The sequence below is a fragment of the Accipiter gentilis genome, chromosome 29 (genome assembly GCF_929443795.1).
Source record: "Accipiter gentilis chromosome 29, bAccGen1.1, whole genome shotgun sequence".
NCBI lineage: Eukaryota > Metazoa > Chordata > Aves > Accipitriformes > Accipitridae > Astur > Astur gentilis.
Window position 1 is genome coordinate 15,130,712 of NC_064908.1, and position 26,333 is coordinate 15,157,044.

The window sequence follows — 26,333 nt, forward strand, 5'->3', positions numbered from 1 at the left end:
GAGATGTGTCCACACACGTGACGGGGATGTGGCTCTTCCCTCGCTGGCCACTGCCGTTTCCCCATCTGCCCTGGACAAGCAGCACAGGCAGGGGACTGACTGCCCTGGGCAAGGGGACAAGAGCCACAATTCGGCCACCTTCACCTTGCGTGATGGTGGCATCTCACAGCTTCTCCCTGAGACCTGGATTTCATCCCAGGCTCCCAAACAGCAAGTGGTCCACATGCCCCAGGAGAGGGGCAGGAGTAAGGGGGGGAGCACGTCGGGGCCCCGTGGAGCTGGGATGGAGCAGAGGGACCGCAGTCCCGCAGCAGAGCTGCTAGGCTTCCCTCTGGCTTGGGGAGCCTCGAGCCGAAGCCTGGAGATGGTGGAAACTCAAGGGGCACAGAAAACACCCTAACAAAGGTCCCTGCATAACAGCTAATTGTATGGCCTTGCCAGATCCATCTTATTTCATTCCAGGATAATGAGTGTGGGCTATTGAGGAAGGGGTGTCAGGGAAGAGGGCTCAATTTGCTTTTCCCCTTCAAAATCCCACTGGGAGGGGCAGATCTTACAGGGCCTGCCCTGGGCAGCTCACAAATTCCCCATGAAGCAGCATCTCATGTTAACACTAGCCCGAGTTCACACCCACGGCCTTGGGAGCAGCACCCACATTTCCCCCCAGCAACAACGGAATGGGCTGAGATGGGATGTGGCCAGGAGCAGGCAGCAGAGCCCCTTGCTGGTAGGTTATCAGGTCAAATCCAGCATTGTAAAAGGAGGTGGAAACCTGTAAACACTAATTGATGCTCCACAGACGTCAGGCATGAGCATCTGTTACAGATATCCGATCCTCCTGGGACAAGCGCTCATCAATGGTCCCAGCAGAGACCACCAGAAAGTTATCGCACAGCCCTGGGAGCCGGAAACAGGCAACGTGGAGGTCTGGACCTGCTCGGAGAATTGGAGGCAGCGAAGAAATAAGGAAATTGTCTCCTACACCACCACTGCAGGCATATCCAGGCTCTCGGACAGATGCTGCTCTGTCAAGTGCACAGACTCAGTAAGGGCTGGGCAGCACAAGCACTGGAAGCCCAAATCAGCACCAAATCCAGCTCTTCCAGGCTCTATCCTGTGCACCAGGGAGGGCATTAACCTGGTGAGGTGCAGGCTGGGCACTGATGGGGCACACGGGCAGAGAGCCAGACTGAGGGGGTGAGAAGACACGGGACCTGAAGGGCAGCCCAGCCTCGCTGGGGGCTCGGCAGAGCCTCGCGGTTGAGCAGACTTGCAAGGAGATCGGATTGGTGCAGGATGCTGCGAGCAGGATGGCTCCTGGGGAGAGCCCTGACCAGCCCGCTGCAGGGGAGCTGGGGAGCACACACAGAGGGACCAGAGCAGCACCTGGCTCCCTGGGGGTTTTCTCCTCCAGGTCTACAGAAATTGAGCTAAGAGGCAGCAAGGAGAAGGGTCAGATTCTGCACAGGCAGCTAGCTAAAAGATAAGAACCAAAAGAGTAGGAGTAAACCATCAGCTCTTAGATTGCTGAGTGCTTCCCAGGAGCAAAAGCCCACAGGTGCAGAGTAGGCACAGAGCACCCAAAAGCAGGCAGAAGCGGTGGTCAGGCAAAGGCAATAACCAAATAGTCTGGGGCAGCCAAAGCCAAAAAGAACTTCAGGAGCTCATGGTGCTGAGTTATAAAGCAGCAGAGGTAATGCAATACCGAGAGGTGTGAAGATGTGCCCAGGGGAAAGTGCCCAGCATGCACACAGACTGAAATCAAGTCAAGTGGCAGGAATTGCTAGGAAAGGATTAGAAAACAAGGCAGAAAGTGTCCTCATGACAGTCGTAGAAACCCACAGCACAACTAAAGCCTGAAATCCATTGCCCCAAGATATTGCGGAGATCAAAGGTATAAAGCATATTCAGAGAGCATTAGAAAGTTAACGGTGGGTGGGTCTCTGTCAGTGCAACATGGCAGCGATTCAACTGCCTGGGCAGAAAACTGCTGCCCTGCTGACTTCCAGGACTGGGAAGAGCTGGGTGGAGAAGGGACACCCTGGGTTTGCCTTGTTTCTTTTACCTGCCTTAATCCGCTGAATTCCAGCAGACTCCTCTCAAGCCAGCTCCCATGGTATTGCTTACAGGATGCCTGTGTCACCTCCTCCTCCCCAAGCCATCCCTAATCCACCATACACAGCCAGGGGAACCGCAGCTCTCTCCCACAAACCTGGAGGAATTCAGCTCCATGTGAGCCCACAGCATCAGCTCCCTCCCAAAAGCAACCACAGTGTCCCCCATCACCAGCGGCCTTTGTGACACATGGACCCCATGGGACTGCAAGGTTGAGGAAGGACCCCTACGGCAACACATCCCAGCTTTCCCCAGAGGGGAACGAGGCTCATCCCATTTCATCCCAGCTCTTTGGTGCAGGACCCAGTAGCAGGGGAACAAGTCCCTGTGTTGGACCTGACCCCAAGCCCACTAGCTGCCTGAGCTTTCATGTCTTCCCACCCTGTTTTCAGTTCTAGGAGAGGAAAACCAAGGGGTGGCCACACAATGAAAGGCTTGAAAAGAGCATGAATCCTCCACAGTGCAGCCACAGAGCTCCTTGTGCCATCCCGGGGCAGTGGGCAACTCCAGGGACAGACACAGAGATCTTATCTCAGCACCTGGAGCCGTGCTGGTGCCCAGAACCACGACTGGCCGTTGGGACTCAGGGCACCCCACACACGATTTACAGATCTGATCTGTGGGATGTGCAGCCCACAGAGCCCACTCCAGCAGCCACGGTCCTGCACACCAGCCACTTAACCATCCCTATTGTACTGCTTCACTGCTGCTTTGTAACCACTTATTTGTTCTTTCAGTAAATGACTTGCGGATCATTAAGGTCATTTGTCCAACCTCCTGCCTAGCCTAAGGCAGAGAATATCACCCAAGCAACATCCTCATGTCCTCAGCATGTGGCCAATGCAGAGTATCCCTTTGGAGGGCATCCAGCCCCAAGTCAAAAGACCCTTGGAAGTGAAGAGCTTGCAGATCCCAGGGCAGATTCTTCCAGTGACTCATTACTGTTAACTGCTGGAAATATGTCACTTATTTCCTGCCTGAACTGTCCCAGCTTCAGTTCAGCTCCCGCTAGAGCAGAAGGTCTCAACCCATGGTCTGCCAGCTCCCAGGAGCTGATGGACTACTTCTGAGGGTTCTGCAAACCAGCAGACAGACAAGCATGGAGAGCTGCAGCTCACCTGGCAGAGTCTGTGCTCCACAGGGTAGGGATGTGCCAGGGGGAATGCTGCCAATGAAGAGGAGCTCAAAGGCGTTGTGCTACCTCTGCTACCTCTCTTCCTCTTCCAGCACAGGGGGATTTTTCCTTCTGGGAAGCAGTCTGTCATGGACACATCCAACACCAGAACTGATTTCTGCAGGAGAGCTGGTCTCCCTCCATATACCACAACCTCAGGTATGGAGGGAAGGTTGCAAGAACGTTATGTGCAAATTGTATTTCCTTCCTTGAAGCAGTTGGTTTTCAACCAGCTGGCTCCCAAAGGGCAAGTCTCAGCTGACGGGACAACCTCCTTGTACCCCCTTTCCTTGTTTCTGACCCCACAGCCTGACACTTTTGTATGGCTTTGACTGATGAAAACTTGAAGTTCACCCCTGCAAAATTTTAATGAGAACAATTTTGTATTGTCATCAGCATCGGCTGCCACAGCAGCGAGACAAAACAGAGCTCACATTTTCCAGCTTGCATGGATGCCAGCCTGGTTATCCCCATCCAGAATGACTTACACAGACATCTAGCGGTTACCGCATCCTCCTCTCCCGCTCCCCTTGCACTGAGCCCTTCTCCCTCTGGTGGCAACGGGAAGGTCCGGAGACCCTCCAAGTCCTGCTGACACCACCTACGAGTTACAGAAATATATGTACAGGTGACAGCAACATGTGATCTCCCAGCAGCTGAGCCCCTCCTGTCCTGGGGGATGCAATGGTCACCCCAAACTCTGCACACCATTTGGAAGGAGCATCTCCTCCTTGCAGCTGCTATTTTGCTCACTGCTGCGTCTTTGCAAACCCCAAAAGGAAGCAACCTAAGGCAGCAGAGAAGCTTTTGAGAAGCTGGATGGTAGTTATCTGCTGGGGGTGTAACGCTCTGTAACAATTTGGGAAGGAGGGAGGAAGCAAAGGTTCCCTTTGTAGTGGGTGTTACAAAGCCAAGGAAGAGTTATTGCATGCAGACGCGCAGCGTCGTGTCTGCCTGCTCTGGAGAGGCCGATGGGCACAGAAGCCGACACGAACCTCCTCCGCAACCCGCTCCCCAAGGAATGGCACCCAGCATCCCTCCATCCATCCATCCCCAAATACCTCAAGCCCACCCCCGGGGCATCCCCACAGCTCCCTGGCCAGCCGGTCTCCGTGGGCGAGGGTCTCCGTGGCACCCCGGCAGAGGGTGGCTGTGGGGACGGGGGGAGCGGCCCCCCCCCCCGCAGCGGGTGCTCGCAGCCACACGAGGGTGCTGCAGCCCCACGCAGGGGAGGGGAGCGCAACGCAGCCCGTGGGAGCGCGGAGCGGAGCCCCCCATCGTGCTGCTCTGCTCCACACCCCTTCTCCCCACATGGGGCCAGGGACATTCCCCCCCACACACACACCCACCTCCGGCTCCCTCTTCCCTGCCTGGAGCTGGGGCTGGCACCTGCGTGGCACCCACGTCCCGAACAGGGGACATCTCGCAGCTCAGCTCCAGAGTCAGGTAGGAAAAACCCAGAGGATAAAGTTTTCCTTTTGCCAGCTTCACCCTCGTGTATGCCAGAGAGGAGCAGGGAAGGACGGTTATCTTTTCCAGGGGACTAACCTCTAGGCTGTCCATACCTGTAAAGCTGGCTCTTCTCGGTCTCCCTACAAGACACAGGAATCCCAGTTCCTCGAGAGGAATAAGGGGATTTGTATGGCAAAACCCTACAGCAAGAGGTGGAAGAGCCCCACGTCTGCTAGAGGAGAGGAGAGATTTTGGGAACGCAGAGAAGGCAGAGTGACCTGTGTCACAGGAGAGATGCCCAAGTGGGGGATCTCGGTCCCAGATCCCAGGCCTGGATGAACAGGAGAGACCTGGGAAGCGGCGCAGGCAGGTAAGGAAGGGGTAAGTGGGATCCTGGGGATGAACTAGCTGGAAGCGTGTGGGAGGGGAAGTGGTTTACACTGGGTCTTCCCTCGCTTTTCCCCCACCTCCAGACACCCTGGGCTCAGCCGGGCAGAGGGAAGACATGTACTGGCAGTGTGAATCATATTCAAATATTTAAGCACCAAACTCTGTTGTTCTGCAGTCCCAGGTGGGTTTCACAGTGCTACCATTTCAGTTTTGAGCCAGGTATGAAAACCAAATCGTTGGCACACACAACACACACACACCAAAACCCAGAGACTGGCAGATGCAACCACTGTCCCCGCTCTCCTGGAGCTGCGGGAGACCCTGGGCACGTCCTTCCCCCACACGGTGCTGAAGCAGGAATCTGGGAGCTCTGGGCTTTACGATATTATTTGGGAAAAGGCAGGGGATGCTTTAGCTCATCACTTGCCCTGCATGCAGCGAACACCACCGGCGGTGCCCAGGGAAGAGCCAGTGAATGCAACGGCCTCGGTCCTGGGAGGGTCCTGATGGGGCTTGGGCTGACCAAGCAGCCGAAAGCCAGGCTCTGTCCTGCCTCCCACAAACCTCCGCAGCATTTCAAAATAAGCACAATGGTTGGGCCTCTCTGAAGTTTGCCCTGTGGGCTTTTTCTGTTTGTTTTTTTGGAGCCAGGAGAGTTCACGTTCCCAAGCTTTTCCCTGCAGCCAGTACAGCAGGGTTTATTTTTTTTTAATAAAAAAGAAGAAAGCAGAGCTCTGCATGTAACCTCGGCTTCCCCAAGCAGGGCGTCAGCCCCAGGCACCAAACAGGCAGTTTAGAAGAGATTGAAGGAGCTGGCAGCTCTGGGGGTTGGGGTTGGTGGTGTGTGTCTGTGTGTCTGCAGCCCTGTTTCTTCCTTTCCATGCCAAAATCACAATCCCAGCTACATCTCTAACCACAGCAACATGTATTGGAAAGAGTCCATTTTATAAAGATGCTGCCTTTCTTATTTGAAAGCAAAAAGCATGAGGGAAAGAAAAAATACCAAGTGGAGCCATTTTGTCCATCTCAACCAGCTAACACAGACACCAATGGGGCAGCACCTCCCAAACACCAACAGTTTAAGAATATAAGGGAAAACCAGGGAAATGAGATGTTTGCTTCCCAGCAACCTACCAGCAAAAAGAGGTGGTTGCTGAGCTTGGAAAATACAGGCAGCTCCTTTGCAAGTCATAAGCACAGAAATGAGAGCAACCACATCTTACCTGAACTTCTCCAGCCCTCCAGGATTTAAGCACCAGCTTGGCTGCACAGGCAGGGTGTGAAGAAAGCTTGCTGGGACAAAGCACCTCACACCACCAGCCTGCTTTGGGGGAAGCTGGGATGGATGAGGCTTGGGTAAGCACCAAACTTTGTAACAACCCACTACTCTGGGATAGAAAACTGAACAGAACTGCTTTAAAAGCCCCAGCTCTGCTGAATTTAAAGGATCAGCACAAATAATCCACACCTGGAACAGAGCTTCCTCTGCAGGGCAGGTGAGTCCAGAGGAAAGGGATGTCTCTTTAGGAGTCCCAGGGCACTCAAGGCTCTGCAGCAGGGTTTAGCAAAGCACTTTGCAGCTGGGGAGCTATCCTGCTGGGGCTGGACCCAGCTGCTACCCAGCTGCATCTGCTGCTCCCGAAGGAAGGATGTATCAGAGCACAATGATTTGTTTTTATTGGGAATATTTGCTTCCTGCCACCAGGATGCATGTGCAGCAGCAGAGAAACGTACAGGGGTTCGAGACCTTGTGCACCATGTGAGGCAGAAAAGGCTTGTTAAGAGGGGTACGTATTACCCAGACATCTGTTGAGGCTGCGTAAATGAGAAGTGGCCAAGAACAAACTGCTGAACCTGCAGTCCTGCCCACCTTCCACACGTGGTGGGCCCTGCATCCCCCACGGAAGAGCAGAGCACTCCCCTCCAAACCTCACCAAACAGCTTAGCTAAAGGCCACATCTGTGCTGGGGTCAGGAGTTACTGGTACAGAAGCTGCTACCCAAGCTGGGCAAGGGCTCAGCATCAGTCTGAGCTGGTGTTTCACCCCGTGCTTTGTGCACACAGGCGCTCAGTGAGGTCTCAGAGCATCTCCGAGGACAGCAGGGTTAAGGGAACAGCTTTAGTTCTTAGGATAGATGGAAGGGGGATTTATTTTCTGCTCTTTCTGGATTCCCCCTGTGATCATAGTAAAACTCTGCATTGCCCTCAGAGGAGGGAGGAGGCACTGAACAGCAGAGGCTTCCTCCTGCCTTGTCCTCAATAGGGCTGCTCCATTGCACACTGCTGTTGCCTGGACCAGCCCTTGGCACTTCAGGACAGCTGCATGGCAGAAGACCTCACGAGGGTTTGTCATCCTGTGATACCCTGGTCCCAGCCTCTCCTCTCCAACATGATGGCTTTTAGGTGACACCGCAGAGCAGCAGTATTCTCCGGGGGGGGGGGAGGTGTGGTGTGGTGTGTGTGTGTGTTCAAAGCCACTCTGCTCATTTCCAGAGCTTTCTGCAAACACCAGCTAATCCAGGCTGCACATGGCTCGGCAGCAGTGGACAGCAGGAAACAGCTGAAAGAAAACACCCCCAAAGCGGTCACGGCACATTCCCCAAATAGCAACAGCCATTCTGCGGCCAGAGAAAGGCTACAAACAGAGGGGAAAAAATTCAGTCTGCTGCCCTGGGAGCGTTTTCAGGCATCAGCGGCATGTGAACACAGACACCGCCCCTGGGAGAAAGGTCTGTCTGCAAACTGCAAACCCGTTGTTTTGTGTGAGCATCTCAGTCTTTCCAGAAGTCCCAGAGCTTTACGTCCGGCTCTCTACAGGGTCAGCGATTCCTGCCAGCTGCTCCAGGCGCATCCCTCTGCATCTTGCCACGGTGAGACTGAGATGGAAAAGCCACAGCTGCTGCTGGCCGGGAGCTGCCAAACGCCGGCTGTGGAACGTCCTTCCTGGGACAGGCAGGCTCCTGCCTGCAGTAAGGGTCCCCAGCAGAGAGCTGCATCCCACGGCTGGGAGCACTGAATGCTTTGGTGGCTTCAAAACATCACCCCTGAGATTTTGACTTCCACGTTATGCTGCCTGGCAGACACCTGCCTCCTGTCCTGCTCACGGGAGAGGGAACCTAAGGGACCCCCTGTCCCCACAGACCCACACGGCTGGGCAGGAGGAGACCGGCTGTTTTATAACCCCCCACTGCTACCACCCATGGCTGCTGACCAAGAGACTTCATGGGACCCTCATGGTTTTCCCTTCCTGATTCACAGGGTATTTGTGACCAAGGATCCTTCACAGTTCTGAATGCAGTTAGGCCAGAAAATATTCTTTCCTTCAATGAATCCATTTCTTGAGGGGTAGTCCAGGTGCTTTCCCCCTCCCATCCTTAGGAGTGAGAGAAACCTGCCTCCACATCCCCTTCCCGCTCCATGGGGAGACATGCCCCTTCTCTCTGGTGACCTCCCTGCCCAATTTCAATAGCGTGGGGGCTTTATCAAGGCTGCACTGAGCATCCTTGTGGTGCAGGTGGCCTCCCTGGCAACATACCATGTGCCCACATACATATACACACATGCACACTCACACTTGCACACACACCACCCGGTCCAGCCAGGGAAACGAGCAGAACACAGGACGAGGAGGTTTGGATGGTCAGTCTTGTTGGGCGTTACCAGTATGGGGTGGTAGCGAGGAGGATCTGCAGAGCCATGGAGAAGCAGGGCAGCTGTGCCACGCTGTAGGCCACAGAGCGCGTGGGTGCCTTCAGCTGCAGGAGGTAGGCGATGGTGTGGGTGATGCGCCCCATGCAGAAGATGAAGAAGTGGATCCTGGCCACTGTGGGACTGGGATCCAGCAGGGAGTAGATGGCTCCGAGGAAGAGGAAAGGAAAGATGTTCTCCATGTCGTTGCGGTGGGCCCTGAAAAGGGAGATAAGGTTGCTCCTTCCCACCAGGTTTCCCTGCTGTCTCCCATCCCTTCTAGCCAGAGTGCCCATCTCTGGATGCTGCTGACCCTCTCTGTTGGATGGGGCAGACGCAGCCCCCAAAAGAGTCAGATACCCCCCTACAAACACAGACAGTGGGATTTCGCAGCTGGTGTCTCTCCCTTGGGTTGCTGCACTCCTGAAGCTTGCCCTCTGTTACTGAGATGCCTTTGCTGCGACAGATGACAGCTCGAGGGTTACAGCTTTTAAATAAACAAAGAAAAACAAAGACCCCGCGAAGCTGCAAAAAGCTCAAAGCTGGTGTGGCGCCAGCACGGCATGGCCCCAGATGTGGCCACATTACACAATAACAAGGCGGTTTCTAGACCGTGGTTTCTCCAGAGGAGAAACTCCCAGGATGGGAGGGTTTGTGGCTTCGCCCCTCTTTGCAAGTGCATCCAAACAGGACCGGGGAGGAGCACCCCAAGCACCCCCTGCACCTCCACGCTGTGCCAGCATCACCTGCCTAATTTCACTGTAGTCAGGCTGGAGGGACCACTGTGGCCATGTGATGACACATTGGCACTGATGGGCCAAACGCTGAGCTCCATCTGAACATGAGCCTGCCTGAGTGTCACATCATCTGCCACCACCCACACCGCTACCGAAACAGGATCCAATTATGCTGTGAGCATAGGCTGTGTCCCTCCTCTCCCAGGTACCATCCTTTGAAGGAGGGAAACTGGTCCCCAAAGCAGCAGGCTGTCCTTGCCCTCCCACTGCCTCTGCCTCGCCTTCTTTTGTTCCCTTGCAATGAAAGACATGCTTTCTGCAGCACAGAGACCTATCTCTGTGCTTCGACAGGGGGAACTCTCAGGTCATGCTCTGGTCAGTTGGGATGGGTCTGGGCTGGAGAGTGACCCAGGCACGAGGCTCAGTTGCTTTTTCCCTGTTATCTCTGAAGGTTTGAGAGGCAGAGATGAAGCCTTGATAAGACCTGCCCTTGCTTCCCCATTCCTGTTCCCCAGCACATTTAAATGTTCACAAAGCCCAGAGAAAATTGTAAGGGATTTTTTTGCTGAAGCAAAAGCCAAGATGCCTGTGCTGCTCTTCTGTGCAAGCTGAGAAGTGGCCAGGAAGTTTTAGGATGCTCAGCCACAACTCATTAGTACAGACACAGACTGGGATAGACCTGGCTGAAAACTACTTAGGAAAAGAAAGACTGCTGTGTCTTAAGCCCCCTCTTCTGCCCCTGGAGTCAGGTCTATGGTGTGGGAGATGTCCCAGTGCCTGCCTCAGCAACTGCCCCACCAAACACCAATTTCTTCAGGCCAAGGTTTGCCAAAAACTTCTCCATCAGAAATTTTCAGCACCAAGTGGCCTGTTTTTCTGGAGGCTGACTGCCCCCAGGCAGGATCGGTCTCTGAGCCTGTCATGGTTTAATCCCAGCCAGCAACTAAGCACCACGCAGCCGCTCACGCAGCTGCTTACTCACTCCCCCCCAGTTTATATACTGGGCATGACGTCACATGGTATGGAATGTTCCTTTGGCCAGTTTGGGTCAGCTGTCCTGGCTGTGTCCCCTCCTAACTTCTTGTGCCCGTCCAGCCTTCTTGCTGAAAAATACTTGACTTAGTCTAAACATTACTGAGCAACAACTGAAAATATCAGTGTGTATCCTGGTTTCAGCTGGGATAGAGTTAACTGTCTTCCTAGTAGCTGGTACAGTGCTACGTTTTGAGTTCAGCGTGTGAAGAATGTTGATAACACTGATGTTTTCAGTTGTTGCTCAGTATTGTTTAGACTATAGTCAAGGATTTTTCAGCTTCTCATGCCCAGCCAGGGCACAAGAAGTTGGCACAGGACACAACCAAGGCACCTGACCCAAACTGGCCAACGGTGTATTCCATACCATGTGACGTCCCATCTAGTTTAGGAACTGGGAAGTGGGGGTGCAGGGATTCGCCGCTCGGAGACTAGCTGGGTGTCGGTTGGTGGGTGGTGAGCTATTGCCCTGCGCATCATTTGTACATTCCAATCCTTTTATTACTACTGTTGTCATTTTATTAGTGTTATCATTATTAGTTTCTTCTTTTCTGTTCTATTAAACTGTTCTTATCTCAGCCCAGGAGTTTTACTTTTTTTTTTTTCCCGATTTTCTCCCCCATCCAGTGGGATGGGGGGAATGAGTGAGCGGCTGCGTGCTGCTTAGTTGCTGGCTGGGCTTAAACCACAACAGTCCATTCCAGAGCTTCACCTTTTTCCAGTGCAGTCTGGATTAGTCCATGGCAAATGGTGGGGCTGTGTTTCCACCCCTGGGGCAATCAATTCCAAGTGTACTGGACACCCCTCCAAGTAAAGGCAAATTGTGGACAACACTCTGCTGCCAGAGGGATCAAGAAAAACGCATTAGCAATGTCAATTGTGGCATACCACTTGGCTGCCTTTGACTCTAGCTTGTATTGAAGTTCTAGCATATCTGGAATGGCAGCACTCAGCAGTGGCATAACTTCATTCAGGCCGCGATAGTCAACTGTTAATCTCCATTCCCCATTAGACTTCCGCACTGGCCATATGGGACTATTAAAGGGTGAGCAAGTTTTGCTGATCACTCCTTGGATCTCCAGTTGGCGAATCAACTTGTGGATGGGAATCAGAGAGTCTCGGTTGGTGCGATATTGCCGCCGATGCACCGTCGTGGTAGCAATTGGCACTTGTTCAACCTTCAGCAACCCCACAACCAAAGGGTCTTGAGAGAGACCAGGCAGGGCAGACAGCTGTTCAGTGCCCTCTTTCTCCAAGGCAGCTATACCGAAAGCCCATCGATACCCCTTGGGGTCCTTAAAATACCCCCTCCTGAGATAGTCTATGCCAAGGATACACGGAGCCTCTGGACCAGTCACAATGGGGTGTTTCTGCCATTCATTTCCAGTTAGGCTTACTTCAGCTTCCCATACAGTTAACTCTTGAGATTCCCCTGTCACACCAGAAATACAAATGGGTTCTGTCCCTTTATAACTTGATGGCATTAGAGTGCACTATGCACTGGTGTCTACTAGAGCCTTGTACTCCTGTGGGTCTGACGTGCCAGGCCATCGAATCCACACAGTCCAATAGACCCGGTTATCCCTTTCCTCCACCTGGCTGGAGGCAGGGCCCCTCTAATTCTGGTCAGAGTATTCAGTATTCACTTCTCGTAAAATTGGCTTAGAAGTCCCTTCAAGAGGATCAGAAATAAAATCAGCCCTTCTACTCTGGAAACTGGAGCGGCATTTTTCCTGGTAGAATCCTCTTTTGTAGTTTTTCCTTGCAGTTCACGTACCCGTGCATTTAGGACCAAGGTAGGTTTTCTGTCCCATTTCCCTCATGTCCTCTCCCTGATCACATAGGTAAAACCACAGGGCACCTCGCGGTGTGTACCTTCTATATTCTCTCTCTTGGGCAGAAGAACACTCACTCCTAATAGCTGAGACATTGGTCCTCACAAGTGTGGAGTAGGACATATCCTCTTTGATTTGTTGGACATCCTGGGACAGCTTCTCCACAGCCAAAATGCAGGCTTGTAGGGAGGAGGAGAGATTTTCTTCGTATTGACGGAGTTGGCGAGCCACTTCCTCCACTGTTGGTGCCTCTTCATCCTTCCAAGACATTATTGCTAATGTGTTGGCATAGGACGATGGTGCGCTCCGTACAAACTTTCGCCACATGGGTCGTGTGCATTGGACTTCGTCTGGATCTTTGGGTAATTGTGGGTTGTCCAGGTCATGATGAATCGTCTCTAGCACAGCTAATTCCCTCAGATATTGGATACCTTTTTCCATGGTGGTCCACTTGCTTGATTGACATATAACATCTTCCCTAAAGGGTTACCTTTCCTTCACACTTGACAGGAGTTGCCTCCAGAGGCTGATGGCTTGTGTCCCTCTTCCAATTGCCTTGTCAATGCCACCTTCCCTGGCAAGCGATCCCAGCTGCTTGGCTTCCCTACCTTCTAATTCCAAGCTATTAGCCCCATTGCCCCAGCATCGGAGGAGCCAGGTGATAATATGCTCACCTATATGGCGGCCAAAATCTTTTCGCATATCCCGCAGCTCACTCAAGGATAGGGACCAGGTTATTACCTCTGGTTCTGCCTCTTCCTCCTGTTCCCGTGATGGCCCTGGTTCACCTTCATCCTTCGCTAAGCGAACTGATTTTTTTGTATATTTCTTTTTCTGTACGGGGGCAACTGATACTGGTGCAGGTTGGTCCGCTGGTTCAGTTGCAGTATTGCTCACCGTGTGTTGGATAACCGCAGTGTCGGTTGCTGAGGTTTGGGTAGCTGCAGTGCTCATCGCCGGGGCTGGAGGGGCTGCAGTGCGTGTTGTTGAGGTTTGGGTAGCCCGAGTTCTTGTCGCTGGGGCTGGAGGGGTCACGGTGCCTGTCGCCAATGTCTGGGTGCCTGCAATGCTCCTTGCCAGGCTTGGAGGGGCCACAGCACCCATTGTCGAGGTTTGGGTGGCCGCGGTGCTCATCGTTTTGTTGTTAGGTCTAGAGACTTTCTCTTCCCCTTGCGGGTACTGAGTGGTGTCGAACAGGGCTCGATAGGGATGGGCCAGGCCCCAGCACGTTGCAGTGATTTGTATCTCTCTGGAGCTGCCAGGGTGACAGCATACCTTTTCCAAATATTTTACTAGTTCTTCTGGATCCTGCACTTGTTCAGGGGTGAATTTCCAAAACATTGGAGGTGCCCACTTTTCTAGGTACCTGCCCATACTACCCCACACACCCTGCCACTCATAATTATCCAGCCTTGGGGCACATCTCTGGGCGATCTTCTTAAATAGCTGTTTAACCTTAAACGAGAGCTGAACCACATTCAGAAGTATGCTAATTCCTAGCAGTAGGGCTAGGGCCGTGCTAGTCCCAACACCCCAGGAGTATTCAAATTTTTCAAAATTCTTAAACACCATTGTAACTAGACTGAAGGAGAAAGGAGAGGGGAAGAAAGGTACCCCACCCATAGACTGGTTTTCCATGGAGGAAAGGTAAATGGTATAATTATTAATAGTTTCCCACAGATGGCTCCCGCAGTATAAAGGTGACAATGCTAAGTGCAAATACCGGATTAATCCCACAGCTGATGACTTTATCATACAATAAACCAGTGTTATACCATACATCAAAGCAAAAACCTTAATCCACCTCCCATGGATGATAAGCAGTAGAAGAGGAGCTACATACAGCAAGCGAGGTGATACATAACAGAGCTTTAAAAACCAGAGCAACAACTCTAAGAACACATAAATCAACATAACGAACGCTTGGAACAAATTTGTTTTAACAAGCTCTGGTCAGGTTTGTCGTTATCTCAACCCTTCGTGCCCCACGTTGGGCGCCAAAATGGACTGTTGTGGTTTAAGCCCAGCCAGCAACTAAGCACCACGCAGCCGCTCACTCATTCCCCCCATCCCACTGGATGGGGGAGAAAACTGGGGGGAAAAAAAAGTAAAACTCCTGGGTTGAGATAAGAACGGTTTAATAGAACAGAAAAGAAGAAACTAATAATGATAACACTAATAAAATGACAACAGTAGTAATAAAAGGATTGGAATGTACAAATGATGCGCAGGGCAATAGCTCACCACCCACCAACCGACACCCAGCTAGTCTCCGAGCGGCAAATCCCTGCACCCCCACTTCCCAGTTCCTAAACTAGATGGGACGTCACATGGTATGGAATACACCGTTGGCCAGTTTGGGTCAGGTGCCTTGGTTGTGTCCTGTGCCAACTTCTTGTGCCCTGGCTGGGCATGAGAAGCTGAAAAATCCTTGACTATAGTCTAAACAATACTGAGCAACAACTGAAAACATCAGTGTTATCAACATTCTTCACATGCTGAACTCAAAACGTAGCACTGTACCAGCTACTAGGAAGACAGTTAACTCTATCCCAGCTGAAACCAGGACAGTGTGTTATCAATATTCTTCTCATACTGAACCCAAAACACAGCACTATACCAACTATTATAAAGAAAATTATCTCTATCCCAGCCAAAACCAGGACCAGAGCAATGGAGCAGGAGCTGCAGGGAAGGGTTCTGGTCACCCAGCTTGCCCTGACCTAATCCCCCTCAGTGGGATGCCTGGGGACAGGGACATGAGCAGAGGCTCTGGGTCCAGCAGCTGGTGTCCATCACCACGTCACACAAAATGACCCGTGCGCTGAATGCCAACCCCCACCAGCATCTCTTGCTGTCCCCTCCCCACGCTAGAGCACAGGCCAGGCACCGGCTCAGCAGGGCCAGGCTACCTGCAGGTAAATACTGCACCTGAGCCGTTTCCAGTCCCAGTTTTGCTGAAGCATGAAGGGGATGCACAGCCTGTTGCACCCAGAAAAGAGCTACCCTGAGGGCTTTCAGCACCCCATTATCCCCGTAACAGGCAGGAGAGCAAGGGGCTTTCTTCTACCTGCTCTTTCCACCTCCATGGGGAGCAGTCCTTAGCTTAAGGGCCACATCCTCAAGCAAGGGGGGGATGAAAATGGCAAGGAGCCTGCTGGAAACCCTATTTCAGCTGCTCTCGGGGTGTGATTTTGGGACAGCATGGAGGAATTGGCCTAGAAAATACACTAAAACAAGTCCTGCTGTTGTAGCAGCAATGCCAGGAGGAGTTGGTGGGGATGAGCTGATCAGAGCCTGGACACAGAGGAGACATATTCCCTGCCAAACCCGGGAGCATGGAGGCGAGCTGTGGGAAGCCCTCTGCTCCTCCTGGCCAGACGGTCCCTGGGCAGAGCCAGCCCCTTCCCAGACATGAGGACAGGCTTGCCTGCTCACAGCCCCTTCCCTTCCCAGTCCAGGGCCCTGCTTGCCTTCCCAAGCCAGCATCGCCTTTGTGGGTAACGCCACAAAACCCTCCCGCAGCCCAGCTTAGGATGACAGTGATGAGCATGGTTTGCTTTGCTGTTGGCTGTGCTGGGAGAGGGCAGCTGCCCAACACCCACTCCCTCACCCTGCGGCAGCCCCGTCCGAACAAGCCCCCGAGGACTTGGAGGTTCAGCAGGGCTAGAAGGACAAATGGAAGGACAGGGAGGAGAAAGGAAAGAAAGGAGCTGAGATGCAGCCAACAGCCTCTCTAAGAGGCAAGGGGGAAACCTCCCTCCTGGCTGATGCTTGCTCTCCCCTGTTCTGCCCCTGCCCTGCAGAGACCCCAGCAGCACAGCCATGGCTCTGCTTCCCTCTCAACAATGCCTGAGGAGAAAACCCAACATCAACCTTGTTCAGGGGAAACACCTTGGGTTTAATCTGTCTTCCCCAGGGCTATGAACAGATCAGCAAGGACTGACTCTGAGTGCTTTAACCGTACAAGTCAGATCCAAGACTTCCCCCAGGTCTTTGCTGCAGCTCTGGTTATTTATTTTTATGGAAGTTTGTCTTTTCTGACTAATCAAAAGAGGATTAGGGTTATTATTATTACTTTTATTTTCTTTTTCCTAGCAAGGAAACGGCTTGTTTGCTGTCCTCCTCCCTCTGGAAGCCCAGAGATTAGGTGGCACTGGATGTTTTTTAAAGCAAAACTTGCAGGCAATGAGAGGTGAGCAGCGCAGTCCCCCACCTGTAGCACAGCTGGCAGCCGAAGGCTTAGTGACAGCAGGGCACGGCTCCAGGCCCTTTTCCGCACATCACCAGTGATCCAGCCCAACACTCGGGGCACCTTCTTCTGGGTAAGGGGGATGGCAAACCAAGCCTGGGGCTGAATCACCCCATGTTTTACCTCCGAGGAACTGTGAGCCCCACAGAAGAAGGGGAAGATTCAGAGTTTGCCCAATTAGGGAGGCTGAAGTTATTGCAATCATGTCCAGCCTCTTCCCAAATCCCCCAAAAGGGCAGCCGCATACAGCACTGGGACCAGTCACACAGCTCCCGGCCCAAGCTGTGCAGAGATTTGGGGGGATTTGGGGTCCTGTTGGAGCAGGGCACAAGGAGCCTTTGGGTGTGGGTACAGGACAAGCCCTTGGGGGCTTGTGGGACTTTGAGCATCTAGGAATGAATTTAATTGTGCCAGACTTGTCTGTTGGACCCAAACCTGGTCCTTCCCATGTCCTTGCTGCAGCGCACACCATGCTCCCATTAAAGGTTAAACGGCTCTAGTGTGCAGGGTCTCACAGCTGAGCTCCAGGCATTCAACCCATGTAGGCAATTACTTAATTAATAAGCCCTTTAGCTTCCCACTGCTTCTTTGCCAGCAGCTGCCAGGGATCGCCCTGGGGCGCAAGGGGAATGCCAGCACCGCTGCATACTCACCTGCGGCACCGCTCCACGTCAGGGTCCTCACGGTAGTACTGCAGCCCCCCATTGCGCAGTGCATCCTCTGGGTTTGCAAATGCCTGCAAGAAAGAGTCCCCATAATATATATGCTTATAATGTTTTCGGAACTTCACAGGTAGAAGCTTTGCCCCTAATCTTTAAGACCTGCGGAGATTTCTTCCTGACCCAGTTTCTCACCACCCTTCACAAACATAAGAGCAACTGCACTTCCATGTGCACAGTCCTGGGGGTTAAACACTGCACCTCCTGAGGGGTTTTCCTCATCCTCTGAAAAACCCAACTCTGCCCACCGAGCAGGTCCCAGACAGGGGGCTTCAAGGGAGCTCTGGCCTGGTCCCAGTCCACTTCTCCCCATGAAACCTATTTAATGGAGACTTTGCCAACCACCAGATGAGATCACTGCTGGCACAGAGTTTGCAGACACTGAATGCGGCACCCAAAAGATAACCGGGATTGGCAGATTAGTTCACCCTGCCGAGAAAGGATATCCTCTGGCTGGCTTTTTGACAGTGGTACTGTGTGACTGAAACCAGCCCCAGGGAAATTGGATCCTACACTAATAAACATTCAAATAAAAATGATTTATACGAGCTCCCCACCTATGCTCAGAAACTGTTCCTCAGGGGCCTGGTTACAAGTGACAGCTTCACTTTGCAGCCTGGAAAGGACCCTGGTGCTTTCTTTAATCATTTTACAAGCCCAGACTGTCCCAGGGCTGGAGCATCATTTAGAAACACAAGGGTAGAAGCCAAATCATCAGTTACAGTGATGCTACAGCACAGGGGTATCTCTTTGTATTTTATCTGAGGGCAGAAATCTCTCCCTCCCACTCCACTGATGCAGTCAGAAACTCCTCAAATACTTTAAAACAAATTTCACAGACGGCTGAGTTTTGCCACAAGTTCAATTTGGGTTGTGGGTAATAAAAGGTCCAGTTAACCCCATCTCCTGACAGCAGCTAGAGCTCTCAGTCCTCCCTGAGAACAATTTCCTCCAGCTATTGTTTTTATTCCCCAGGACTTTCTGCTCTCCTGGAGCATTCACGTAGCCATTCCGAAAGCTCAAAAGCTTTCTGCTACATTGCAAGGAAAAAGATCATTGGAATGATTTCTTCTTAAACCCTTTCCCCCCCGCCCTCCTTTTCTTCCAGTCATGGCAAATTAACTGTAAACAGTCTCTTTCCAGAAGCAGCTCACCTGCATGTCATTTTAGATCTGAAATTATTATTTAGATTAGGATTCAGAAATTATAAACATCAAGCTACAGATGGTAGAAGCAAACAAAAAGAGCCAAAGAGAAGCGAGATATTTATCTGCTGCAGCTATGAAACATGTTTTGCTTTCAACTTAAGTCAAAGAAAACTCAGCTTGCTTCAGGAAAACTTTGTTGTCCTTTACAGGAACGAAAGAAGAAAGAAAAAACACAGAAACCCAAGCCAGAAAGGGAGAAGGAAAAGGAAACTGGATCTTACCTTCTTTCTGAGTCTCACTTGTCCTGTAATGATGGCAACGACATACATCTTTAAAATCAAGATTGTGCTGTAGAACGTAAACGACATAAACACTTTGTTTTCCATCATTTTGGGGAAAGGTGCCACTCAGTCGCCTACAGCACTCACAGGCAGCGGAGATCTTGCTTGGGCTGCAACAGGGCTCTGCGGAAGAGGGGGCAGGAACAGCCACGTTTAAACATAACACAAGTCACCACTGTTTCTTCGGTGAAAGCCCACAGCCCCTGTACACCCCTTCAGATGATGCAGCAGAGCTGCCGGTGAGCGAAGCCCTGACTGGGACGCGGAGCAGGCTGCTTCTGCTCCTCACACCCTGCCGCCACCAGCTCCGTGGGGATGCGATGCCCCAAACTGGGATACAGCCTTCTCGACTGTGTGGGCCACAGCAAGGCTCAGCCTGGCCACAGCTCGACCTCTTGCCTCCCTAAAACAGCCCACCACGATTCCCTCGTCCCACCTCCCCTCCTGTTCGAGCCCAGAGGGACGGAGCTGCCCAGAGCATCCCTTGCCCAGCCAGGCACTGCTCACCCACGGACACGAGCTGATCAGCCCTGGGAAGAAGGAGGAGTTAGGAAGAAAGTAGGCACCTACCTCAGCCACATCCAGCCCTGTGCTCCTACGCTGTCCCAATCCCACAGCCCACCCCTCCGTGGCAGCGCTCCCAGTAATCTCCAGTCCCGCCCAGTGCAGGCTGAGGGCTCCGGTGGACCAGCCCTCCCCTTCCACAGCCACCTGCAGAGGGATGGGGCACAGGGGACAGAGCCGTCCCTTGCCCCACCAGCACCCATCACCCGGGGGGCCCGGGCTGCCCCTGAGCCCCCCGGCTGGGAAGGGAGCTCCCAGAATGACCAGCCTGGAAGCACAACCAGGCAAGTCGTGAACCGCAAAGCCCCAAACCTGCAAATCGAAATAAACACCAGCCTGCCTGCCCCCAAAGACAGGCTGAATCGGGGCAGTCGGGTGTAATTTTGTCCTCGGTCTAGAAAGTGGCATTTGAATTTGGAGCTGGCTTTTCCCCAGTCATCAAACACTGGTGAAGAAAGAGTGGGATCTAAGCCTCTGCAGGCAGCTGGGCTGCTCTTTCAATGCAAACCTTTAACTCCTTCTTCCCCAGCCCTGGCCCCAGTGCTGGCAGGAGCAAACCTCCAGCAAGCCGGCAGCCTGGAGGCTGATACGAGCTCTTCAAGTTTATTGGTGTTGAAGGGCTGGATTTGGGGTTCGTTTCCTTTACACAGGGGGAAAAGAAAAAAAAAAAAGACTTATTTCAGGCAAATGGAAACTGTCAGAGATTGAGTGGAAAATGAACGCTTTGAGGATGCGAGCCGTTTTTTAATTAACTGACATGTTAGAATAAAATATTTGTTTCAAGCCACAAAAAAGCCTCAAAAAACAATGAATGGGGTACGATGGCTTGTCATTTACAAAACCATCTATCGAAGCGTTAGTGCCTCTAGGACTGGATTTGTTCTTCAGGGCTTTTTAACTTTTTAACTGCCATTGAGCAAAACTCATCCTGTGTCTTCCAAGAGGGGTCCAAAGTAACCCAAGAGAACCATCGCATGAGCCCAGGACCAGGCTCTGGTCCCATTGCTACAGACCCCGTTGCACAAGGACGGGTTTGTCCCCAGCAATGGGACGCTGGCAGCACGCCACTCCCCAGGGAGAATGGGCTACAGGAGCCTTTTTCCTGGGGTGCTGGTGTGAATTTAAGGCAGGCTTGTGCTCTAGGCACAGCGGCCCTGGGCTCAGGTGATACACAAGTTCCATTAATGTGAGCATGAGTCAGGTTATGTGGGCAGATCCAGAAGGTAGACTCCTGCTTGGGGAGCAAGCTAAGAAGGAAAACAGTCACCTCTCTGTCTGGGCAGCGTTATCCCACCAGCCCTGACCAGCAGCCAAGGGATGCCACAGGCCAGCCCCTGCCTCTGCCCCTGCAGAAGGGAGGGTTACACCATTTCTTGTATTCCCAGCAAACAGCACAGAGTCAGATCAGGGCAGCTTTCCTGCCAGGATCAGCGCTGCGGAAGAAGTTTTGCTCCTGCCACGCTCACCTCAGACGTGCGCTCTGGCCATGCCAGCCAAGGGCTGAGCTCTCCCTGTGCCTGTCCAGAGCAGATGTCCTTCCTTCCGCCCCTGCCTGCCTGGCTCCAGACCCCTGCACTACTCCCAGCCTGGCAGGGCAGGGCTCAGAGCCAGAAAGACCCTTCAAGCACACGATCTCCCTCCCCGCACGGACATCTGCAAATTCTTTGCATTTGCCTCCGAATCTCCCTCGCCACAGCTTTTCTGCCCTGATGCTGCAAACCCAAAGATGCCGCACCGCTCATTGCAATGCACTGGCTCAGCCCCATGACGTCCAAGTGTGCAGAGAGCCTTTGAAAAGCCCCAAACACTTGGTTTCAAGGGACAGGTACCTGCAGCTGGTCATCACCACCCTGGCATCAGGGCGGCTGCAGAACAAGTCCCGGCACAGCCCAGTGTGGAGCGGCACAGCCTGGCGTGAAGCTCTGCAGCCCGGCAGTGAATGCCTCCCATGGACTGCTTCCCCAGGAGTGGGAATGGGGACACCAGGACATGCAGCAGCCATGTGGATTCAAACACTGCAGTAATGGCCGGGGTGTTCACCCTGGACCCCAGCCCTCTGCTGCCACCAAACTGCATCCAACCCCACTGACGCCTCCCTGGAACTCGGCAGAGTATTAAAAACACCATAATGCCAAGCATAAGCAATTGATAGCAAAGCAACATCCCAGACACTGCTGCCTCCCATCTCCCTTCTCCATAGCTGATAGGGAGCAAACCCGTAGCAGAGGAGACCTTGGTGCCCAAGGTCTGGGATGATGCGAGGGCCAGACCAGCCCTGCAGCAGGGATGACACTTTCTCCAGCAGCCCCTTCCCTAGCTCTCCTGGGGGCTAGGGCAGGCAGCGAGACCCTTCACCAACACATCACACCCTCCATGGAGCCACTCCAGTTTTTACCAGCTGAGGATCCAGCCCACAGGCTCTTCAGCAGTGAGACCTTTTTCCTTTGTGCACCTTCTTCCCCTCCGAGGGCAGCCAGCACCTCTCACTGAGCAGCAGGAATATGCACAATCTTGGTACCACCTGCAGACAAGCCAGGACTTCTCCTGCTAGCCAGACAGACTTTCTCCTCCTCAGCGTTATTCAAGCACTGGCAAGAAGCCCCGGACAATTTGCACCAGCAACTGGCACAAATTTAAATTGAATGGAGTGATCAAGAAGCACAGTTTGTTTAAGCGTAAGCCCCTGGGGCAGACCCAGGCGTGGTTGTTGTATGTGCTGGGCAGGCTTGTGGTGTATAAAAACCATGTGGGCGAAGAAAGTTGTTTTTTCCATGCGTTTATGCATTTCAGACCCTTTCACTGTTACACAGAGCTGAACCCCAGTGGGGAGGGCCAGTGTCTGTCAGCAGAGCACAACGTGGATGGAGACAAGGGGCAGAAGCTGGCCTGTAAAGGTAGGTGTGATGCTCCTGGGATCTGGGCTTCTGCTTGATTTCTCAAGTTTAAGGGTCTCACACTAGGTAGGACACATCCACAGTCACACCTTCCTGGCTTTCCTGACCCAAGGCAACACAGCTGCCAGGAGCATGTTCAACCATCCCATTAATCCAGGCGGAAGCAGGCTGTTAATATTAACAGTTTAATCCTCCTCTATAGATCACATCCTGCTAGGACAGAGCCACTGCTTGAATGAGACTGGGTCTTAAGGGCAGTATGTCTTTAAACTACAAGCCGTGCCTTAAAGCCCAAGCACAAGAAGTCTCAACCCAGGACAAGACCTACCAAACCCAATACCGCTAGCAAAAAACACTGCATTTTTTTTGAGAAACAATTAATAAGAATCAGGGCCAGGCTTTGAAAGTTTTGGTCATCAGATTAGTCTGACCCCAGGAGCTGTGCGGAAAAGATGGAAGGTTTTGCTGGAGGAGGAACTGAACTGCAGCAGGCAGAAAGAATGAAAAATTAATGGGAGATGCTTGAGAAAAGTACTTAAAAATAAAGGCCTCTAATAACAATCCTGCTTTGGAAAGATTATGGAATAAAAATCACCCTCAGCTCCCACACAGGTTGTTATTTATTTGACCAGCTGAATTACACTACAGTATTATAAATACATGTTTTTCCACTATTGCTATGCTGGGGAATTTCCTGGTGGCAGCTACATGAGAGGGTTAGTTGTGTAATAAATCCTTGTCAATGGAGCACAGGCACGTATGCTGGGGTGGCATAGCCTGGGCTCCAACCTGATCTCAAAGAGTAGCAGACGCTTTGGGCAATTACAGCTCAGATTCCCCCAAATTTTCCCAAACGAGCAATTATATCCCCACAGCCCAGGCTGGACAAAGAGCCTCAGGGGACTGCTCCAGCCTGGAGGAGACAGGCAGGCGGGTGGCACTTCTCCAGCGTGTTCCCACGTGCTGGTGGAGAAGGTGCAGAGCCCAGCTGGGATTTTACCTGCCCTGGGCCCGCAGCTCAGCCCACAGCTCCAAGAAGTGCTGAGCCATATTCCCGGCTTGTTCTGACGCTGCTGCAGGCGCCGGTGCCTTCCTTCCCTGTCATTTCTTCCTGCTTCTCCCAGCACAAAGCCTTGGAGCCCGCAGACATGCCCTGCCCCAGTGATCACTTGCCCTTAGCTGCACCGAGCCCTGGGAAATCCGGCTGCCCACGGGAGGTTGTGCCGTGCTGGCTCATCAAACACAGCTACGTTTTCAAGTAAAGGCATGAGCAGTTTAGCTATTCATTAAAGAGAAAGGCGTTCCACTTGCGTTCACTCCTTAGCCTGCATGAAAAGTCATATCGCTGTGATGCACCTTCTCCCCAGATGAATGAAATCCCATTGCTTCACCTGCAGGTCCCCATCCCCCAGCTCCTGGGCTCCCCACTGCTCTTTGCAGCATGTAGGATGGCAGAAAATACTGCAATGTCACTCAGCAGCAAAACCACCAGCATTAGCATCTCCTGAAACAAACGGGATGCTTCAGCCTTTGGCAAACTCGGGCAGATTTTGTCTGTTTTGCATTTTAAAGTGACTGTACTGGCTGGAGCTATCTGAGAGGCCTCAGGCACGAGGAATGTAGGATCAGACTCCTTCACGCTCAGAAGACCAGATGCCTGCAGCAGGAGAAAGCCAGCAGGAGAGGCCCAGGGAAGGGGCAGGGGTGCAGTGACTCCGGGTCTGAGGCAGAGGAGCGGAGGAAGCTGCTGTTCCTCAGCCAGCCCTGGGACAGGGACCAGGCCCAGGGCCAAGTGAGAGGCAGTGGCACGTCCTCCTACTTTCTCCTTCCAGCTCCATCCACCGTCCCTTCCTGCCCGTTCCCAGGCTGCTGCCCAGCTCTCAACCACTCTCCTGCCCCAAACTGTCATACCCACCCTGGCTGCAGGGGAGTCACTATGTCCCCTGCTGCTGTGACAGCAAGGAGACACTGGAAGAGAGGCCATCAGGCTGTGAGCATGTGGGAGGCAGATTATTTTCTCTTATTCTGAGCCTCATATGGATTCATGCCTGGGCTTTTTCTTAGAGGAAAGAATTCCTTGGCTATGCTGCTGTGTGCCTTCAGGGATGCAACCCAGCTGGGAGAAGTGCTGAGGGGCGAGGGAAGCTTTTTTCTCCTCTCCCCTGCTTTCTCTGTCTGATCCAGCTGGTTTGAAAGCTGGCTTTAGGCAGATCTGCACCTGCCACTGCTGCCATGGGGCAAAAGTGGGACACACGGGTCAGGGCTTGGGGTGTGTGGGAAGCCTGCATCTCTCTCACTTAGCCACACTGCAGCAACTCGTGATGTGTTTCTCTTCCCAAGAACAAGATCCCATCAGCTGTAAACAACAGGCAAAATCCACTTATGTTATTGCCCAAAAAGAGGGAGTTTCCCCGCCAGGCTGGGAGAGAAGAGAAACAAATCCCGCTGCCAAAAATTTCAGAATTGGGAAACATTTCCTAGGCTTCAAGCATTTGCAAAACTACAAAGTAAATGCAGATTCCCTGGTGGGATGCTCTTGAGCAAAAGCAAAGGTAAAGGATGCTGCGTGGTCCTGCCTCCACATGCTGTGTTATGGAAAAATGGGAATCAGGGCATGTTTTACAGCATTAAGAGCACTGGCTCACTAACAGGGCTGGGAGAGAAAGCAGATGTGGTCCCAGATTTCAGCCTTATGGAGACCTGACATTCAATAGCAGATGAGCAGCTTCAAGAAGAAAAGTAGAAAACAAACCAAGATGGACTTTCTCGTCTTCAGTGCCTGACCAAGGACTGTGAACAACTACTGTGTTGATCTGCAGGGCTCTGCTTGCCCTCAGAAGTGCAATAGGATGCCCAGTTTAAGATCAGGGACCTTTTTCGGCAGGTGGGTACCTCTCAGGTCCTGGGCTGTTAACCCTGCCCTGAAACCCAGGAAGAACAGCAGGCTTCAGAGCTCACCATTTTAAAGCCTTGTAAGTCCTGTTTTCAACAGAAAGGCATTTTCAAGTTGTTACAGAGATGTGGAAGCGTAGCACAAGAGGGAATGGAAAGGTCAGCACTTCATTGCCTGTCCCTGATCCCAGCTGAGAGTGGCTACACCATCCTGGCAAGATTGACTCTAGCCCTCCTTCATGGCCCTGCCGTAGAGCTTCACCCACAACAATGCTTTCCAAAACACAGAGCTTATGTTTAAAACCCCGAGTTCTCTGTGCCCCCTTCATCCCCCTAGACTAAACAGCAGCAATTCCTCCCACCCTTCCATATAGGTCATGTTTTCTAAATCTCTTTATCACACATGTTGATCTCCTAAATGCTATCACTTCCCAGAGCAAGGTCCTTGGCAGATGGAGGCTCGCTGGGCTTCCTAGAGCAGCAGACCAGGGCCTCCTTCTTGAAAGACCTGACTCAGACCTCCTCAGCAATTTGAAGTTTTTTGAGTTGAGTCACTTGTCAGCCCATAGCTATGCTCCAGATGCATGTCAAAACTTTCCCTTTCTTTTCCCTGCACTGGGTGATGCACAACATGTCTTACGAGCTTCCTTCAGCATCTCAGCAGCCAGGAAAAAGGTGGCCCAGGTCTCCACTCTGACATTATTAATAAACACCCCGCATATGCAATGCTACAAACACCCTCCCCATAATCAGACTGGAAAGCAGGGAGTAATTTAGCTGCATCATTTACAGCCTGTGTTGCCTGGAAACTTTTATTTGTGTTGTTGTCTCAGCTGCCCTCTTGCTCACAGTGGTGGGAGCACCCACAGAGCATGACCCAGGCTGAAGTCATGTCCTGAGGCAGCAGAGCAGGAGATAAGGAAAAAGAAATGAAGCTCACAGGACCCTGCCTAGACATCAGAGCAGGGATTACATACCCGGTGCAATGCAACATCTACTGCACTTGAAAGTTAAAAACAGTCTACATATTTCCCAAACCCACAGTGCGGAAAGAGAAGGGGATGTAGGACCATACAACCTCCCAGAGTGATTCCCTGACTT

General features: G+C 52.4%; 1 protein-coding gene across 2 annotated transcripts; it reads right to left on the reverse strand.

Annotated features, from left to right (window-relative positions):
• Nucleotides 1-7,603: 7,603 nt before the first annotated feature.
• On the reverse strand, nucleotides 7,604-19,510 carry PTGES (prostaglandin E synthase). 2 transcript variants are annotated; one of them, XM_049833108.1, is made up of 4 exons: nucleotides 19,453-19,510; nucleotides 18,823-19,005; nucleotides 17,328-17,410; nucleotides 7,604-9,037 (listed from the first exon to the last, which is right to left on the reverse strand). In XM_049833108.1, the coding sequence occupies exons 2-4, from the start codon at nucleotides 18,928-18,930 to the stop codon at nucleotides 8,788-8,790; spliced, it is 441 nt and encodes a 146-aa protein (XP_049689065.1). In that variant the 5' UTR covers nucleotides 18,931-19,005; nucleotides 19,453-19,510; the 3' UTR covers nucleotides 7,604-8,787. The 2 variants fall into 2 exon arrangements, with proteins under 2 accessions (XP_049689065.1, XP_049689066.1); XM_049833109.1 differs by lacking the exon at nucleotides 19,453-19,510 and adding an exon at nucleotides 19,319-19,380.
• Between the last annotated feature and the right edge of the window lie 6,823 nt (nucleotides 19,511-26,333).

What these genes read in the sequence shown, in the direction of transcription:
- PTGES (XM_049833108.1), bottom strand. Translation starts at nt 18,930, where the DNA reads ATGATGGAAAACAAAGTGTTTATGTCGTTTACGTTCTACAGCACAATC. An exon ending in AAGTGAGACTCAGAAAGAAG is followed by an intron (nt 17,411 to 18,822) that starts GTAAGATCCAGT and finishes TCTTTCTTGCAG; the next exon opens with GCATTTGCAAACCCAGAGGA. An exon ending in GACGTGGAGCGGTGCCGCAG is followed by an intron (nt 9,038 to 17,327) that starts GTGAGTATGCAG and finishes CTCCCTTTTCAG; the next exon opens with GGCCCACCGCAACGACATGG.